At 40.4% G+C, this 18,463-nt stretch overlaps 1 protein-coding gene across 1 annotated transcript in view; it reads left to right on the top strand.

Annotated features, from left to right (window-relative positions):
• The window catches only part of MROH9 (maestro heat like repeat family member 9), a gene marked incomplete at both ends in the record, with an annotated part of 51,178 nt that overhangs the window by 9,246 nt on the left and 23,469 nt on the right, over positions 1-18,463 (top strand). The window contains 9 exons of the mRNA XM_081026205.1: positions 249-335; positions 2,207-2,311; positions 4,236-4,371; positions 7,649-7,752; positions 9,526-9,675; positions 13,086-13,240; positions 14,603-14,768; positions 15,889-16,031; positions 17,033-17,170. Coding sequence (XP_080882331.1) covers positions 249-335; positions 2,207-2,311; positions 4,236-4,371; positions 7,649-7,752; positions 9,526-9,675; positions 13,086-13,240; positions 14,603-14,768; positions 15,889-16,031; positions 17,033-17,170 — 1,184 coding nt within the window. The remainder of the gene's footprint in view (positions 1-248; positions 336-2,206; positions 2,312-4,235; positions 4,372-7,648; positions 7,753-9,525; positions 9,676-13,085; positions 13,241-14,602; positions 14,769-15,888; positions 16,032-17,032; positions 17,171-18,463) is intronic.

The following is an 18,463-nucleotide window of genomic DNA, read 5'->3' as shown; positions in this document are numbered from 1 at the left end:
TCACCAGCAGCACGTCTATTAAGGTCATAATATAAGGTCAGCAGCACCTCTATTCCATCGGCAAAGGTGTACAGTGCACTGGCCCTGGACGGGCCAGGAGCAATGCATGGCATGTGGCACTGGGTGAGGTCTCATCGCCATAGCTACCTCTCTCCTTTCTGACTTTCAGTTTATGGGAAGACTCAGGACCTTGCATATGGGAGGATGGCTGGCTGGCTGGCTGGCTGTGTAACGTTTTTGTCTTTCAGAATTTATACCGCACTATTTTACACATATTCGAGAACACTCTTCTGATCTTAGTGTCTAAAGACCTCTACAAACTGAACATCTTAAAGGTAAAGTCAAGGGGAAATGAGGAATTTTGTTTTCTTGTCATAAATCTAAAGAGCACACTTCCCTTTGTATCTCCCACATGTCATACTTCTATCTCCTCCAAATGCGTAGTGGCTGAACAAATTTTTCTTCCTCCCAAGGTGTGTGATTATCCCCCAAATCAAATCCCTTCCCTTTGTTTGAGTTCCAGAGGATGGCATCAACAGACACTTGAGAAGTGTCTTGAGAAGTCAAGTATGCAAGCACAACAAGGGGCAGCAGAGAATGGGATGGCTGGCCTAAACCACCTCCGGGTCCATGTACCAAGGGGCCCTAGTATGACAGTGTCTGTATGCACGTTCTTCCCCAACAACTCTGGGGCCAGGGAATCCTGTGAGCATTCTATCTTCATCCGTACCATGGTATTGGAGGAAAGTCTAACCACCGTCCAAAACCTCACTTTCACATCCAAGACCTCACTGTGTTTTTAATGTCCCAGCCAGAGACAGAAGACTTGTCTGGACATCTTCTGGTCTTTAATTTTTGCATTCCCAACATGACTCCACCAGGGGGCAGCTGTCTGGAAATTTTGGAAAACCAGATTGACTACTAGGAGCATCCAGGGGTTGTCCAAATCATAAAATACCTTCAAGTAAAGAAGCCACATTGGCGTCCATGAGGACAAGAAAGAGTATGATGGACAATGAAATATGCTGAGCTAGTTTGTACCTAATTTGAGGCAAATGTTTTCTGTGCATTTTTAAAATTTTAACTTCACCACCTTTCAACGTAGTTATCATTACCCCAGGATTACAACCCTCTCCCCATGCAACTGATCAAGGCGTTATTTGATGTGAGGCACTAAGCCGAACACTTCATAAGTATATATGTGGGTTATCTCATTTAACCCTTGGAGGAAGTTACTATGATTGCTCCCATTTTGCAGAGAAGGGAATGGAAGCAGAAAGGAGCGCTGATATGGGCAAAGCCAGTGAGTATAGGAGCTAACATAGGGACCTGTTACGTAACCACCTTATTCTTATTCCTACCATGTCTAGAAACTCTCCTGGTTCTCAAAATGAACTGGCCCCCGCTCTTGGAAAAGGCACAGGCTGACCCCCTTGAGATGTAGAGACTCTTCTGCTCTAGGAAATGAACTTCAGAACAGGGGGAACAAGTGAAGGAAAAGACATTTGGCCACCACCACTGGCATAAGTACTACGGACTCCAACACACTGCCTTAAGAAGTCTGTCAATGGTGGTTGGCATGTGAGGCAAACAGTCTTCTCCTCTTCCCATGACTGTCCATATGTCCCTGTATCTGAGGATTTAGGACAAATGGACAGACGTTACAGCAAGACAGATCTGAGTAAAACTTAGCAAGAATTTCTTAACCAAGCCACCTCCAGGAATGTGCTTTGTAACCATGAGCCAGAAAATATCTGGGTGGTGAATTTGGAAAGAAAATTCTGGGATAAGACGACATTTCAGGATCAGATAACATTTTAATTTTTTTGAGCTGAAAATCATATCCTGTGATTTTTTTTAAAAAAGAATATGTATTTTGAAAGAAAAAGAGGAGGGGAAGCAGCTGATGATCTCCTCATAGCCTCGTATTAAACTTTTTATGATGCCTGGCAACATGACGGTTACCGTGGATGTTAGTAAAGACTTGTTGGATAGAATTAAATGAAATGAAACCCTGGTGTAGTCAGTACGGTAGAGGAAGGGGTATACCAGTAGACTGTAGTATACTAGCTCGTTGTTGTGTAATTTTGAAATAAATATACATTAGGTGTAAAATAATCAGAAGACCGTGGTGACACTTGACGTTTCCACTGTTGGTGGAAATGGCCACGCCGTGGTTCTAGGAAGACTCTCGTGTTTTCAACAGGAAATGATCGTGTGGATGAGTGAGGACAGCTCCTACCTGCAGGAGAAGGTCCTGGTGATCATCGGCAGGGTGCTCAGCTTTGCATCCAAGACAGTGAAAAGCTACGTAAGTCACAGAGTGTCACCATGTCACCTGTTCCTACAGACTGCATCTTGGCACTGCTGTTTTCCAAGACTTGGGTCTCGAGAGCACCAGATACCTGCTTGGTACCACTGTGCTGGTGGGTTGGGACATTGAGACAAAGGAGTCAATATCCTATACGACTTTATGTCCATCAGAACAGAATTTCTCAAACAGCTGATTAAGATGTCTCATGCTTTACACAAACAGTGTAAGTGTGTCAAAACCAGGTTTTGGCTGACTCTGGATTCTCCTCTGGGGACCATAATCAGTGTTATTTTCAAATGTATAAGTTCTTGCATCCTTACTTTCCTTCTTATTTCTCCTTTTTCTAAAGTATTTTTAAACCATTGTTTATTTTAAATGTACACATGTAATTCTTGAGTATTTTCCTTGGAAAACATGATAGACACATAGCTGAAGTCTTCCTTTACTATCCTCTCCACCCCCAACCTCTCTTAGCCATGTCGGGCAATGTGTGTCCTGCCAAACAGCTTTCAAACACACCCACATACACCTGCAAAGAGGGAGACATATAGCTTTGTTATTAGTGTTCCTTTACTAAAGTTATTATATATCGTATTTACCTATGGTCCTGCAATATGCTTTTTTTCACTGAATAATATGCCCTACAGATATTTCACAGATTCATTTCATTCTTTTAACCACAGCATATACTCCATAATTTTAATAGATGATAACCTACTTAACTATTCTTCAGCTGGTGGACATTTCAACTGAATATTTTGGTATATTTTAGTGTTTTCCTACTTCAAACAATAAAAAAAAATGGTCATGGCTGTGCAAGTATGTGAGCATGTACTTAGAAATGCTCAGAAAGATAACAGACCAAGGATCTGTTGAATAGATTAAAGTTTAATAATAGATTAAAGTTTAGTAATGCACTACTGTCTTCCATTGTGCCCTCTTATAAATATGAGGGTGCCCATTTCCTCACACCTTCACAAACACTGGGGTATTCTTAGACTTTTTCATTGCTGCCGTTCAAGTGGAGAAGAACTAGGTATCTCACAATTGCCAATATTGACCGAGATGTTCTCTTTTCAATGATACCATTGCCTGCCTTTTCTGCAATCTATAAACATTTCTCACTCTATGGATACTGTATGCTCAGCCTCTTTCAATTACAGTCGTCAAGTTCATTGTCCCCTGCACACATCCCACCCCTCAGCTGTGAAAGAATAAATGTGTAAATTCACAAGCGAGGCAGGGTCCCTACCTACAACTGAGATAGGTTGGAGAAGCCAAGCCGGGGTAAACTAGTAGTCTGTTCTGCAATGTTTGCTTCCGCCACCAGGGGGAAGCATACCAGTACTTTCCAGAACATGGACACAGCTTAGCATAGTCATGAAAGCGAAGAACTTTACTAAGTTAAATACTTAACCTTGCTCTTTAAATAATGTCTTCTAAAGGTGGTTAAGTCAGTGAAATTCATGGGAGTGGGGAGATAAATATATTTAAAAACTCAAAAATAGTGTTAATCAATTAAAAGCTGAGCTTCCCGCCTGCCTGGTTGTTGAATCTCTATGACACGTAATCAATGATGTGTTCTGTCCTCCTCTAACTCAATGTAACTCCCAATTCTGGTCTCAGGTACTGTCCACTCAATGCATAAATGCATAAAGACTTTTTTCTTCATAAATTACTCTAGCTTATGTCTTCCAGAGTCTCAGAGGCTCTTGTCCTATTCAACAAGCCTGACTATCATTCGTACTCTACAGAAATATTTCCAACTGCTATTCCTATTACATGACTCATGTGCCTACCAGGATGAAGAAACTTTTTCACCCAAAGAAAATTTGTCCCTTCAATTAAACTGTATTGGAGGTTCAGAGGCAGACGTTCAATGTTGACTCTGCAGTGCATTTTTCTCCCTCATTTCCATTAGCCAAGTGTGGATGCTCCATGTCTGGGGCTCCTGGCAGCAGAACTGTCTCTTCTATGTTCCCATATGGATCCATCAATCACACAACAAGCATCTTTGGGAATGCATCACCTCCTCAGCATTGCACAGTGTCAGAATGGTAAGAAAGAGTCACCTTCTCTTCTAAGGGTTATAAGAATCGGTTACTGAGATCAGAACAAAGCCCAATAACAATAGAAAGCAGAAAAACAATAAGAGAATAGCAATAAAACCAACAGCAGATTATTTGAAAAGATAGGGATGGGAAGGAGGATTAGAGAGACGACATCAATTAACAATATCAGGAACATGAGACATGATAGCACTAAAAACTGTAGGGGTATTAAAATAATAATAAGAGATATTATGAATGAGCTTATGCCAACAACTTAAATAGTTAAAGTCATTGAAGACACAAATTTCCTATGCTCACTCAAGAAGAAATAAATAACCCAAATATCCTCTATCTATCAAAGAAAATGAATCTGTAGTTAAAAAGTCTCCCTGCAAAGAAAACCCCGGATGTACAAAGAAAACACCAGCAAACATTTAAGGAAGAAATTACACCACTTCTATACAAATTCTTGCAGAAATGTGAGGATAAGGGAACACTTACCCACTCATTCTATGACACAGAAATTATTCTGATATCCAAATCACATAAAGACGTTATAAAAAAATTAAAAACAACCAAAAACTAGACCAATGTCCCTCAAGAACCTAGATGCAAAATTTTTTTAACAAGTTTAGAAAATTAAATCCTACACTACATAGAAAGAATAGTATACCATGACCATGTAGAATTTATTCCAGGAGTGAAACATCAATTTAACATGTTAAAATCAACCAATGCAACATACCATATTAACAGATGAAAAAAGATAACTATATGATCATTTCAGTAGATACAGAGAAAGCATTTGACAAAATTCAACATCTATTTCTCATTAAACAAAAAAAACCAATGACTCTCAGAAAACTAGGAATAACAAGAGAACTTCATCTACCGGCTAAAGTACATCTATGAAAAACCTACAGCTAATATACTTAATAGTGAAATACTGAATGATTTTCTCAAAAGATCAGGAAAAAGTCAAGGATGTGCACTGTCATTACTTCTATTCGACCTTCTGCTGAATAGAGTCCAGAAATTATATATATATATATATATATATATATATATACATACACATATATGTGTACATATGTAGTTATACATAGCTATATAGTTATATATATGTCAAATTCAGTCAAATTTGACACAGTCAAATTCAGCGGGAAAAGGATAAATTTATATTTATTAAAATTTAAATTTTAAAAAATATTTGGCTATTTCATATAGTTACAAAGGGAGACTAGACTTTGGGTGGTAAGCACACAATGCAATATATAGATGATGTATTACAGAATTGTACACTTGAAATTTGTATGGTGCTATTAACCAATGTCACCCTAAATAAATTTAATTTTTAAAACTTGTTTATTTATGTGCAAACACGAACTTTGATCTATATCTCATACATATACAAAGGCTAATTCAAATTGGACCACAGGATTAAATGTAAAACCTAAAACGATGAAACTAGAAAAAAAAAACCTTTGTACCTTGGATTTTGCAAAGATTTCTCAAATACAACACCAAAAGCATGGCTCATAAATGAAAAAAAAAGCTAAATTAAGTATTTCTGCCCTTTGAAAGAAACTGTTAAGAGAATAAGTAAGCCACAGACTGGGAGAACATATTTGCAAGTTACATATCTGATAAAAGCTTTGTACCAAGAATTGAAAAAGGACACTCAAAATCCAATACGAAAACAGACAACCAAATTAAAAAAAGTAAGAGTAGATCTGAATAGTCATTTCACCAAAAAAAGTACAGATGGCAAGGAAGCACATCAAAAAATGTCAAATATAATGTCATAAAAGAAAGTGAATTAAAACTGCAATGAGATATACCACCACTCACCCATTAGGATGTCTAAAATTGAAAAGACTAACCATACCATGTATTATTAAAGATGGGAAGCAACTGGAACTCTCATACATTGCAAGAAGAAATGTGAAATGGTGCGACGCTGGAAAATAATTTAGCAATATCCTGAGAGTTAAATGCACATCTACCATGCACATGATGTTCCATGTGCATGGAATGATCCAGTCATTCCACAACTTAGTATTTACCCAGGAAAAATTAAAACAAATATTCATAAAAAAAAACTTGTACATGAAGGTTGATAGGTAGCACCTTTATTTGCAATAGCCAAAAACTGGAAACAACCCAATTGTCCCTCAGCAGTCAAGTGGATAAACAGATGACAGTATTAATCTATACATATAATGGAATGGTATTCATTAGTCAAGAGGGATGAAGGATTGATACCTGCAACAGCATGGATGAATCACAAATAATTCTGCCAAGGTACAGATGCCAAACAATAAGAGAGTACATACTATATGACTCCACTTCTATAAAATTAGAAAATACAAGCTTGACAGAAAGCAGATCAATAATTACCTTTGGATCAGGGAATGGGTACAGGGAGCAGGAGTGAGGGGTTACAAAAGGACACGAGGAAACTTTTTGAGGTGATGAATGTGTTTTGTTTTACTGTGGTAATGTTTCCATGAATATATACATATATGAAAACTTACCAAATTGTAGGCTTTAAGTATGTTGTATATGAATTATATCGCTATAAAACTGTTAAACAATTCATTTAAGACCCACCTTCTCTGGAACTAAAGACACCTGCACCTAAAGCTTTCATTGAGAGCTTTCCCATGAAACCAGTCACTCCTCCAGCCAGTGGCAAAATGCCTCCAAGTCTGCTCTTCCACCAACAGACTCTCCAACTTAGCAGTAGCTATTCCAGTGCCCTGAACTTCAATGCATTTGATGCCTAAATGTATTTGACATCTGGTCAACCTATTAAAATTATCTATGTTCTTCATTCATATTTCACAGAGGCCTCAAACACTTCATGAATTGTGGGTCGGTGCAGTCATAATATCGGGGGCGACAAAAAAATGTATACAAGTGGACACTTTGATCAATGTTGCTCAAGCAGTAGTTTGCTGTAATCAGAAGTGTCTGGACGCTGATGGTAACCACTTTGAGCACCTCTTGTAATTGCAGAAGTCAAACGTGACTTGTATTCATCTTTTGTTATCGGTATATATTGAGTATTACAATTTTAATACAGTTTTCCTCTCTTAAAATGTGTATACATTTTTTTTTGGCATCCTCTGTAGTTTACGTGACAAAACTATTACCAGAATGTTAAATATTCAGAAAAGTTCAGATCTCCAGAATTGGGCAGGAAGAGGAAACTGGAAATAGCAATGTCATAGAAGGAACCAGTCATCAATTAAAAAACTTACTCTTTTCTTTAATACAGTGGATATCATAAAAAATGAAATCAAAAGTCATTCCTTCCTGCTTTTGCCCTCTGATACAGAGTTCCTACCCAACAGCTTACAAGACAAAACTAACATTGCTCAGGTAACTTAGCCCTTATTTTATCTTATGGCTTTTGTTTCATGTTTATTATTACTTGCTTTCATTTTTTTTATATGTATATTATTACTTTCAGTGACAACTTATTTCAATAATATAAAAATTTATATTTCAATAATTTTTCCATATTTTTAAATTTAATGAAGCAAAAAGCAAATGATATATAGAATGTTTAGCTCTCTGCTTTTCATTTCTATTAATAAGAATTATACCTATGATTTCTGAATACACCGATTTATATTATTTAATTGAATCCTTACAGAATACAAATGAGATGAGATGCACGCTTCCTAGTTGTTATGCTTCTTTCTGTTTGGCTAACAAATCGTTAAAGATGAGGAACTTCTGGTGTTTTAGCAAAATTAATGGAGTCACCAATTAACAGGCTTTCCGTATTGTCACAATTTACTCAGCAAACATAATGTGATTTACATTTTGTTTTTGCTTTAAAATGAAAACTATTAACATTTTGTAAAGTTTAAGTGAATAAACCTCAGTACCAAATAAACAGTTTTTACATTGACTCAACTCTCGGGGAAAACAATGAGGCTCTGTAACTCTGTACACTTCCTCACCTTCTTCAAAGTACGCTGGCTTCTCCACACTAGAAGGGTCACCCAGCACTGAAACCCAGGTAGGACTGTCCAACGGATGGCTTTCTAGCCACACCCATGGACTCAACATGTCAGCCAACACCTTCAGGCCAGCTCTACTCTTAGGCTGGGAGAGTCTTATGGTTCCTTCTAAAACTACTCATATAAAGCAGTGCCCTCCCCTGCACCAGCTGAGATAGACAGAACTGTGGGAGACTGAGGAGATGTGGACATGGTGAAAATATAGTCAAAAATACTACATGGAGGTCTTAAATATGCCTCTGCACGATGGTGTATCTTTCCAAAATCAAGCAAACTATGATATTCAGCCCACCTCACCAAGCCTCAGGGACCCTCTTTTCATCCCCAGCATCCCAAGAACACCATCCCTCACCCCTCTGTCCAGTAGGAGGGAGCCTGGTGACCACCGCACTCACTCAGACCTAGTCCTTCCCTGTTGACCAAAAAGAGCCATGTTCCAAGTCTTTAAAGGGGATGCAGAAAAAAGGGATTGTTTGAACTGTAGCTTTGTGCCCCAGTCGTAGACATATGGGCCCTCTTTCTCTTCCTGCTTCTTGATCCTTCTCTGGGAAAGATCCTTGAATGGCCCTGTCTTTCTTACTCCACCCTCTCCTGCGTCTTCTACTGATCACACTTGTTTCTGAGCTGAGCAAACTCATTTCGAAAGCTGAAGCAGTACACCATCATTTCTCACATTTGAATAGAAGAGTTGGGGTAAAATCAATAGTTTACAGCTCCTCTTAATTTTAATGCTATGGTTTTCCACTTCTTCCTGGCCTGCCCCCAGAGCTAAATTCTCCAGATGAAAATGTTGCAATTGCATTAAAACTCAAGAAAAAAGTATAAATATACATATATATATATATACATATATATATATATGTACACACACACACACATATATATATAATTCAGCATGAATTATAATCATCTTAATACTAATACAGTTGTAAATTATGCTTTATTGTGAATTACCATTTTTAACATGTTTTAATGAAGCCCACGACAGCAAAAGTTCTAGAGTCCGTGAACATCCCGTGGTCCTGCCTGGCCCTCAAGCTTCTCTGAGATGTCTAAGGCTAGATGTCTTTCTTACATTGACATAGGCAAGGCCTGAGGTCATGGCTCTCTCTCTCGGTTTCAGAGGGTAGGACAAGCCTTACTACCGCCCATGCTGACTGACTTTGTGTGGAGTCTCTTGATGAAACTCTCTTCACCCAGTTTAACAACCGCACATCAGGCGGCCGCCATACTGAGATTGACCCTAGAATACCACGTCTACAAGGTCATCATGGTAAGCTACTTGACAACGAGTGGGGTGGTGCCCAGAGCTTCTTTCCTTTTTTTTAATTAAAGTTTATTGGGGTGACAATTGTTAGTCAAGTTACATAGATTTCAGGTGTACAATTCTGTAATACATCATCTGTATATCACATTGTGTGTTCACCACCCAGAGTCAGTTCTCCTTCCTTTATCATATATTTGATCCCTTTTACCCTCATCTACCTCCCCCTTGCCCCCTTACCCTCTGGTAACCACTAAACTATTGTCTGTGTCTAGGAGTTTTTGTTCCTTCATTTGTCTTGTTCCTTTGTTGTTTTCAGTTTTTATATACCTCATATCAGTGAAATCATATGATTCTCGACTTTTTCTGACTTATTTCACTTAGCACAGTAATCTCAAAATCCATCCAAGTTGTTGCAAATTGCATTATTTCATCTTTCCTTACCGCAAAATAGTATTCCGTTGTGTATATACACCACATCTTCTTTATCCAATCATCTATTGAAGGACATTTTGGTTGTTTCCATGTCTTGGCCAGAGCTTATGTTTTAAAGTGCTCTTATTACCTCTTTTTCTATGTTTTACTTTTTTTTCATATGTATTTCTTGGTATTGCATCATTACGTCACCTTAATCAAATGAGGCTCTTTTTTTGTGAAATATTTCAAGCACACAGAAAAGTTTAGAAAATAACGTAGTGAACGTTCACCTATCAAGCATACCAAATCATAATGCTTTGCTGCGTTTGCTTCACATTTTTAAAAGAAATACATTAATAACAATAAAATAGTACAGCTATAATTGAAATCAGCCATGTAATCATTAAGGAAAGTTTTCAAGGACCCTCAGCTTGCTGTAGTGTTGGCTACCTAATTGGTGAGCCCAGTACAAAATGAAATGGGAGGCTTCTTATTCAAAATATAGGGGGAAAGTACCATTAAACGTACAAACATATCAAGTTTTTTCCTTTCCTCTAGTCTCTCTCTCTCTCTTTCTCTCTCTCTCTCTCTCGATTTGTCATGATGCTTTATTTTCTATTTAATGTGTTTCTAAGTAAAAAAAAAATCTAAAATTTTAAATTATTAGTGTGAATTTTACCACCCATCTTTACATTGTGTAATGCCAGTTATAGGTGTAAATATAAGAGCACTTAACTCAACAGAATAATGCAATTCATGGCTCATACGTGCATATATTTTACTTTTTTTTCATATGTATTTCTTGGTATTGCATCATTATGTCACCTTAATCAAATGAGGCTCTTTTTTTTTGAAATATTTCAAGCATACAGAAAAGTTTAGAAAATAATGTAGTGATTTTACCAGAAGAGTGAAAATACTACACAAAACTAACGCCATTTTTTTAATTTCACTTCTTGTCATTCAAACATGCTATTCACACTCTCTACCTTCAGCTTCCTGATGAGTAAGGAAAGACTGAAAGGAAAAGGGTTTATAGTGCCCCATCCTTCTCTTTCCTCCTATGTTATCATTTCAGCCCAAATGCTTATCTTATACTCGCTGTGATTTCCCACTGAACTATAAATCACGGGTCCACTGGAATTCTGGGAACTTAGGGTGTCATGAACACTGCATGTGAATGGGGCTGCAGGAACCACAGCTGACTCACGTGTTACACACATCTCGTCCGCCCACATGCGTGCTCCGTTGTGCCATGGACTTCACTTACAAAACATAAGCTCAAAGATAAAATTATGAAAAATACCAAGAGGGCAACAGCAGGGCTTTGAACAAAGTGAGGGACCTTTTGAATGTGGGACCCTGTGCAAACACACAGGTCACATGCCCATGACACCAGCCCTGATGGCGACAGGGGGGCGGAACTCCAGTTCCCTCTCCTGACATGGCAGTGTGATAACAATAAACTAAGAGCTAGTACTCAAATACAGAGAGCAGGAAAGGGGAAATAACGATTCATGTAGGACTCCCAGTGCTGTGGCAGACGGAAGCAATCCAGCATTCCGAAAGGAGCACATGAAACCAAGGGAAGAGCTGGGAGACAACAGTTATTTCCTTGGCAAAATTAAGTTCTCTTCTCATGCTGTGCGAAAAGGAGGCAATAGACATAAAGCCATTCCCAGTCCCTGGAGAGGAGGAGAAGCCCAACAGAAAACTAGATGCGTAAAACCAGCCAACGCCACAATAAAATCATTAAACACAAAGAAAAAAACCTCAACAAAATGGGGTTCAGCGACTTAGCACCACATCCTGGCTCCCACAAACAATTGAACTACTTAATACAGTGGATTTTTGTCTTAAAAAGAGTTAGGTTCTAAAATCAGTTATAATGACAAATTGTATATGGCTAGAATTATCCCTGAAAATCCCCTAAATGACATACCGAGTATATGCCTTACAATCTCTAAATAAATCAAGCACAGTCAGGCTCTCCTGGAGGATTAAAGCAGACCGCCATTTCTATCCGTGAGCACGCAGGACCATAGCTGGTTTGTTTTAGGGGCATGCTGCATGTGTAGCAGTAGGAGGATGAGAAGAAAAAGTTCTAAACCCAACAGTTAAGAGGTCTATGCGGAAGATAATGATGGGCTGTCTCTCATTTCAAGTTCACCTCGGTGTGTATGTGCTGGGAGAAATGCCCTGCACTATTTAACACTAACTTTTTCTTTCCTTTGGAGTAGAGGGTTATGCGTGAATAATTGAATTGTATATGAGGCAATCACAGTGGAATATAAATGGACATCCTCCAACTTCTCAGCGTTTGATTTCTGACGAGTATGTTCAAAATAAGAAGTGAGGTGATCTGGGTGGCTAAAATCTGATGATAAATATACACCCACTGATTTGAGACAAAGTCCCAGGTCTAACTCCAACTCCCCTTATTCAAACATGAGTTAAAGGGGGGAAAATAAAGCTAATGTGGGGCCTAGGATTTGAATTTGCAAGATTATGAGTCAGTGTTTACCATTCTGGGCCGTTCTTCCAACACATAGTTCACCCCTCCAGTGTGTAGATTCGAGTCTTCTTTAATTGCAAAAAAATTTTGAAGTATGTGGTTCCATTGTTATTATGTTCTATTATTTTGACTTTCTTCTTAAAAGATTTGAATTATATATGTGTATGTTTTCTAGATTGAGCTTCTATATTGATGTTTATTACATGACATCATGTAATAAAGTCTACCCTCCCAAAATAAACATTTTTTTAAAAAATGGGTCTTTCCCCACTATCAATAAATGCACAAGCTTATTCTTCATCTAAATAAATATTTTGCATTGTGTAGTCACACATAAAAGTATGCTTTCCACTAGCAGTAATCTGTGTGTTAATTGCTGCCTTGGTCATTCTGAGAAGCGCTGAATTCTGACGTCCAAGAAATGCCTTGATTTAGAGCGGAGCGTGGAGCAGGAGACCCTTGTTAACCTGTGCAATTACTTTTCCAGGTGTCTAAGATTGTGGATACTATTTATATGCAACTGTGTGAAAATTCTCCACATCAGATGCAGACCTCTATGTTGCGGGTCATTACCCTGCTGACACGCACCTCACCCAAGAAGGTCATTTTTCAGCTGATGGACTATCCAGTACCCGCAGACAAGTAAGGCCGCCCCCCTGCATCCCATCTGCAAGGGTTTGTCCGCAGTGTCCAGAGTCAGACAAACCTGAACAAGTGACGTCCAGTTCCTTTTCTTCTGAGAGTATCTATTTTTGCATCACACAGGATGATTGTAAGGCTTAAAAAAGATCACGTATGTTATTTATATCCTCACATAATACCTGGTACACAGTAGACCATCAAGAAATGGTCACGCCACCATAATTTGCTCACTCAGGAACTAAGCACCCACTGTGTGTAAAATATTACCAGCCTTCAAGCACTTGGTTGAGGAAATGGAATATACCCACAGGGTATAAGATGGCAGTTGCCAGTGAATCCAGTACAAACAATTTGTACGGAGGAGGTACAGAAAGCAAGATCATTAGAGTTAGGTGAACTTAATTAAATAGTCACCAGCAGGTCTTGTGCAATAGTAGGTGAAGACTGTGGTAGAAACGACAGGGATTTGGCGTTAAGCTAAATCAGAAACCTAGAGCAGCTAGAGGTCTGACCAGAGATAAGGAAATGAGACGCGAGTGGGAGATGGGATGTCCTTGTGCTTTTAAGCATGGTTCTAAGAGGCAAGAACCCTTGAGTAATGAGCTCTAGGGAACTGGCTATGCCATGTCCTGTGGGACCAGGCCCCATATTAGGAAGCTAAGTGCAGAGAACCCAGCATGGATTAACAAGATATCAGGAATATAGCAGCACAAGGGGTATAGCAGTTGTTCAGATCGGCAACAGAGTAGCCTTGAAGGGTCACCAGGTGTGTAGGGAGAGGGGCTGGGGGGCTGGAGGTTGAGAGGCCAGGGTCCTAGTCACATCCGTGTCACTAATTACATGTGTACCGTTTGGCAAATGGCTCGTTCCTCTGAGCCATTCATTTCATTTTAATTTTTTAACTTTGAATTTTATTTTCTAAATGTAATTTTTGAATTCATTTAGTTTTTCTACCTATTTTTTTTCCAGTGGGTGTATTTATTTATATATCAAGTTGCGTTTCCATACCCGTTTTTAAATATTCGAACATCCCTGAACAAACAAGGTCACAAGGTGGGAGGAGCAGAATATGGGCTACTCAGTTCTTGACCTTGAGCTGCACCGGTATTTAAATAGCGGTAGGAAATGAACTTGCAGACTTGCAGACTGTGTTTTTGTGACTGAAATTCTTCCTCTGTTTTCAAGGACAAGAGACTCAGTGGGGTCACTTGGAAATGGGGATGTTAGTTTGTTTGGGACTTGTCCCCAGTGTCTTTTTTACTACAGGAAGATGTCGAACTAAGAGAGTCTTCTCGACTCCTATCGCGGGATTAAGGCGAACATGCAAAGCTTCTGGTTCTGACTGGGGCATTGTGTTCGCAGAACTGTGATCCTGATGCTGCAAGCGGCTGGTTCCGAGCCACACGTCGCCCCACATGTGCTGAAGACAATCTTGTTGATACTGAAAGGAAAGCCTGGGGAAAAACCAGGCAACTTAATGGACAGAAGACGGTTCTCTATCGATACAGCTAATATGATGCCTGTGGCGGTAACTAGTTCCGGTGTTTCTTGTCCCTGCTGTCATTCTCCTGATCACGAAAATTCCTATCTGCCCTAAACCTAGTCATCCTTCCTTGACACAGTCCTGCTCTCATTCATTCATTCATCCATCCATCCATCACATATTTACTGAGCGCCTAGTCTGTGCCCCTCCCTGTTCAGGAAGCTTCTGTTCTGGTAAGAGACATCAACAGTGAACCAAAAATTGTGTTATATGTCAGAAGACAGAAAGCTTAGAAGAGATATAAAGTGCTGTGGGGAAAGGAGAGTGACAGGAAGGGTTTCTGTACCTTGGTCAGGGTGGGGTGGGCTCACCATAGAGCCAACATCCAATGAGAGACATGAATGACGTGAGGAAGTGATCTTAATAGATATCTGGGCAGCAGCATTTTAGACAGAGAGAAGGGCAAAACCCCTGTGGGGATGGGGGCTCACCTGTCATATCAGTGAACGCAAAGAGGACAAAACACCTGGAGAGAACTGAGAGAGGGTGGCCGTGTAGGAGACGGTATCAGAGGGGTAGACCCCAACGGCATCACACACATTTTTAGAGGCATGTGAAGGCCTAATCTCATTTGTCCATCATTTGGTCTCCCAAGGACCAAAACCTCCACTCCTGGTGGTAAATTAAAGTCTTATAGTGATCTCATAGAAAAAGATGGCTAGCACTCCCCAGGTGGGAGGTAGTGGGATGTGTTTCTCTAATGTGATGGGTATCGCAGTGGCCACTGACCTGGTCGGCCCGGATTATTTAAGCACAGGGAGGACCTGTTGTTGGGAGGTAATTGGGAGGATGAGTCTTCATGGCCACAGATGAAGGGAGCCTTGGGGTGATTGCCCTCCTTGGGGACCAGCTTGCTTCCCATTGGTTTGGCAGAGGGGGCATTGCTGATAGAGCTTTGGGGGCCCATTGCCATAGGGTGCTCGGCATATCCCTGGTTCAAGATGGACTCAAGCAGCTGTTATAGTGAAGAAATACACGCGCATGCTTCAGGCTTCCTTCAAGGAGGTGGGGGCGGGGCGCAGAGTCCCTCCCTGCCCCTGATGAAGGCTGGCTGGATTTAGAGGGAGATGCTTCCGTTCTTGACTCCTTTTTCCTTCCCTTGTAGGCAACCCACGCCCTGTGTATATTGCTGCCTGTTGGCTCGTACAAGAAAGCGGTGGCCCAGTTTTTCCCTGAACTCTTGATGGCCCTCATGTTTCAACTTTTTTACAGCAGCGACATGCGACTGATGACAGAGGACAGGCATTTGTGAGATCATAGTTGTTATTTCAGATTGAATAAGAGAGAAGCTTCCAGCTGTCAGTCATTCTACTCTCTCGGGTTCAAGCCTTTAGAATCCCACGTGCATTCATGTATTACGTTTGCTGTCCTCTGAATGGGGAAATACCATCAGCAAGGGAACTCACCTAAGTCCCTAGGAGTAAGCCAGGACCTTCCCTGAGTGTGTGTGCAGTGTATAAAAAACCACTTTCACAGAACATGGTTTATTCCTGCTGTAATGGGAAGCCACCAAGGGGAGAGAATTCAGGGAGCAGCATGCAACCCAAAGCCTGGCAGACACTTTCTAGCTCTGCTCTGTACTCTCTGATAGGGATTGCTCAGGGTAGTTGTATGAGTAGGAAAAACTGATGTGCACGAATGTGCTTTGGGGTGTGTGGGCTTGTGATCGCATGTGGTCATTCTGTCCACATCAGGAGAGGTTCAGCTTTTCCCATTCGCCCAAGAGAGTAGTTAGCTTTGCAGGTCTCCAGGAAAATCTAAACCCAGCTGTCTGCTATCTGCCCTTCTCTGGGGTGGACTTCTAAGCCAGACAGAATTCTCAAACATAGTCCCATTAGGATTTAATCCACTCTCTTTCAAGCAAATGTACATGAAGTCATCCCAAGTAAATGAAAATATATCCTATTTATTGAAAGCATCCAAGGAAGAAAATCAACAGACGCCTTGAGGGCCTTATCACAACATTTATCATCTTTTGTGAATAAGCTGTTAAGAAGCTAATAAATGGCTAAACTGCTCTAGGATTAGTCCTAGATTGTACATGCTACAATTTCAGTTGAACCCCCCATCACATGTACTGTTAATCAAGGGAGAGGAAGAGCATTTAACAGTCTCCTTCCTTTCAAACATCCCTTTTCCCCAAACCAGCATCCTGCCCAAGATTTCCGGAATGAAAAGGCAGGTCCCATGTACTTAGTTATGTGAAGGCCATTGTCAAGGGATGACTCTGTTCTTCTTTGGGGCCTTAGCTATGCACGGGATGCACTGAGAATTTTGCTGAATTGCTCTGGACTACAAGAGGTGGAAACTGCTCTGAAGACAAAGAATTGCTGGGACGAGTTTTCCCAAGAGCTGTTTGACCACCATGGGGTCTATCTTGTTGCCAAGTAAGAACAGGGGCTCTGGGTCTGCATCCCGCCATCTCCATCTGTCTTTAGTTAAGCCACATGGGAACACAATCAATATCCACCCCAATTTCCAAATCTTGCCTACTGATCTGAATTGCCATTTGATTTCTACTTCTTCACCAATTTGGAGGGGCTTGTACTTTGGGATAGTTTTCCCTTTCCTTGCCCACTTACCTGATGATACAGATACCCAACTGCCCTCCCTCCACAGAACAGATCTCTCTTTCAGATACGGACGAGAGGTGAGTCTGCTTTTTCCTTCCTCTGTTGTTCACTGACTCCTGCTCAGGTAGTCATCGATGTGCTCCCACTTGAAGGAGCGTTCAATAAAAATGTATACCCGATGAGACAAATAAATTTGGAAAAGTATAATAGAAGGGGACTTTTGGTTTTTTCTTGTACTAGAAAGTTTGGTTCTTTTTTCCCCCTAGGTAGCCGGTTAGTAAATAAATAGCAAGCTTCTGATTACAGGGATCAGATTTTCCAATCAAGAATCAAGATACATGGCCTTGACAACATAACAGAACATGCGATGTTGTGAAAGACCCAGAAAGTACATTCCACATGGTCTCTGGGCTCCTGGTGCTTTGAAAACGGCATCGGATTGGCACACAGATTTCAGGAACACATCTTGTCTTGTACAAGTGTAGTGTCACTAGCTAACAGTCACTGTCCTCTTTATACGCAAGGTGAGGCCCACCGGCCAGCAGCAACAGCAATACCGGGGAGTTAAAAATACAGACTCGCATAGCCCACTCCAGACCTTCTGAATCAGAATCTGCGTTTTCGCAAGATCCCCGGGGGATTTCTAAGCATGTGAAAGTCTGAGAAACACTCGTTTAGAATATTAACCTGGAGTTCTGAAATGGAATCTCTGTCACATCATCCTTCCCAATCTTGTCACTACGGATCAGACCCAGGCCTGTGTGTCAGGACAACTGTAAGCCTGGCCACTGGCCAAGTGTGTCCTGGAAAATGGCTTAGGGAATCAGGGCTCACCCCCTCTTCTCCAGAGTAACCCCGGGGACCCCCAAACTCTCTTCTTCTTTATATCATTCAAAGGAAGGACTGGGTCTAAAACCCACAAAGGTGGCCCACATGGCCATCCTAAATTGCCAAGATATTTATTTTGCACTGTTTCTTTTCTCTCCTGTGGTCCGGCACTCATGGAAGCTTGTGGTAATTAACACAAGGCGTTCTGTTCTGTGGCAGAGGATGGGAGGATGGGATTGGCAGCGGTGTTAATAAAAGAGATGTTACCAGTGATCCAAG

The sequence above is a fragment of the Rhinolophus hipposideros genome (genome assembly GCF_964194185.1).
Source record: "Rhinolophus hipposideros genome assembly, chromosome: 19".
Classification (NCBI taxonomy): Eukaryota; Metazoa; Chordata; class Mammalia; order Chiroptera; family Rhinolophidae; genus Rhinolophus; species Rhinolophus hipposideros.
Note: the sequence above shows the minus strand (reverse complement) of the source record. Positions and strands in the feature narration are given on the sequence as shown.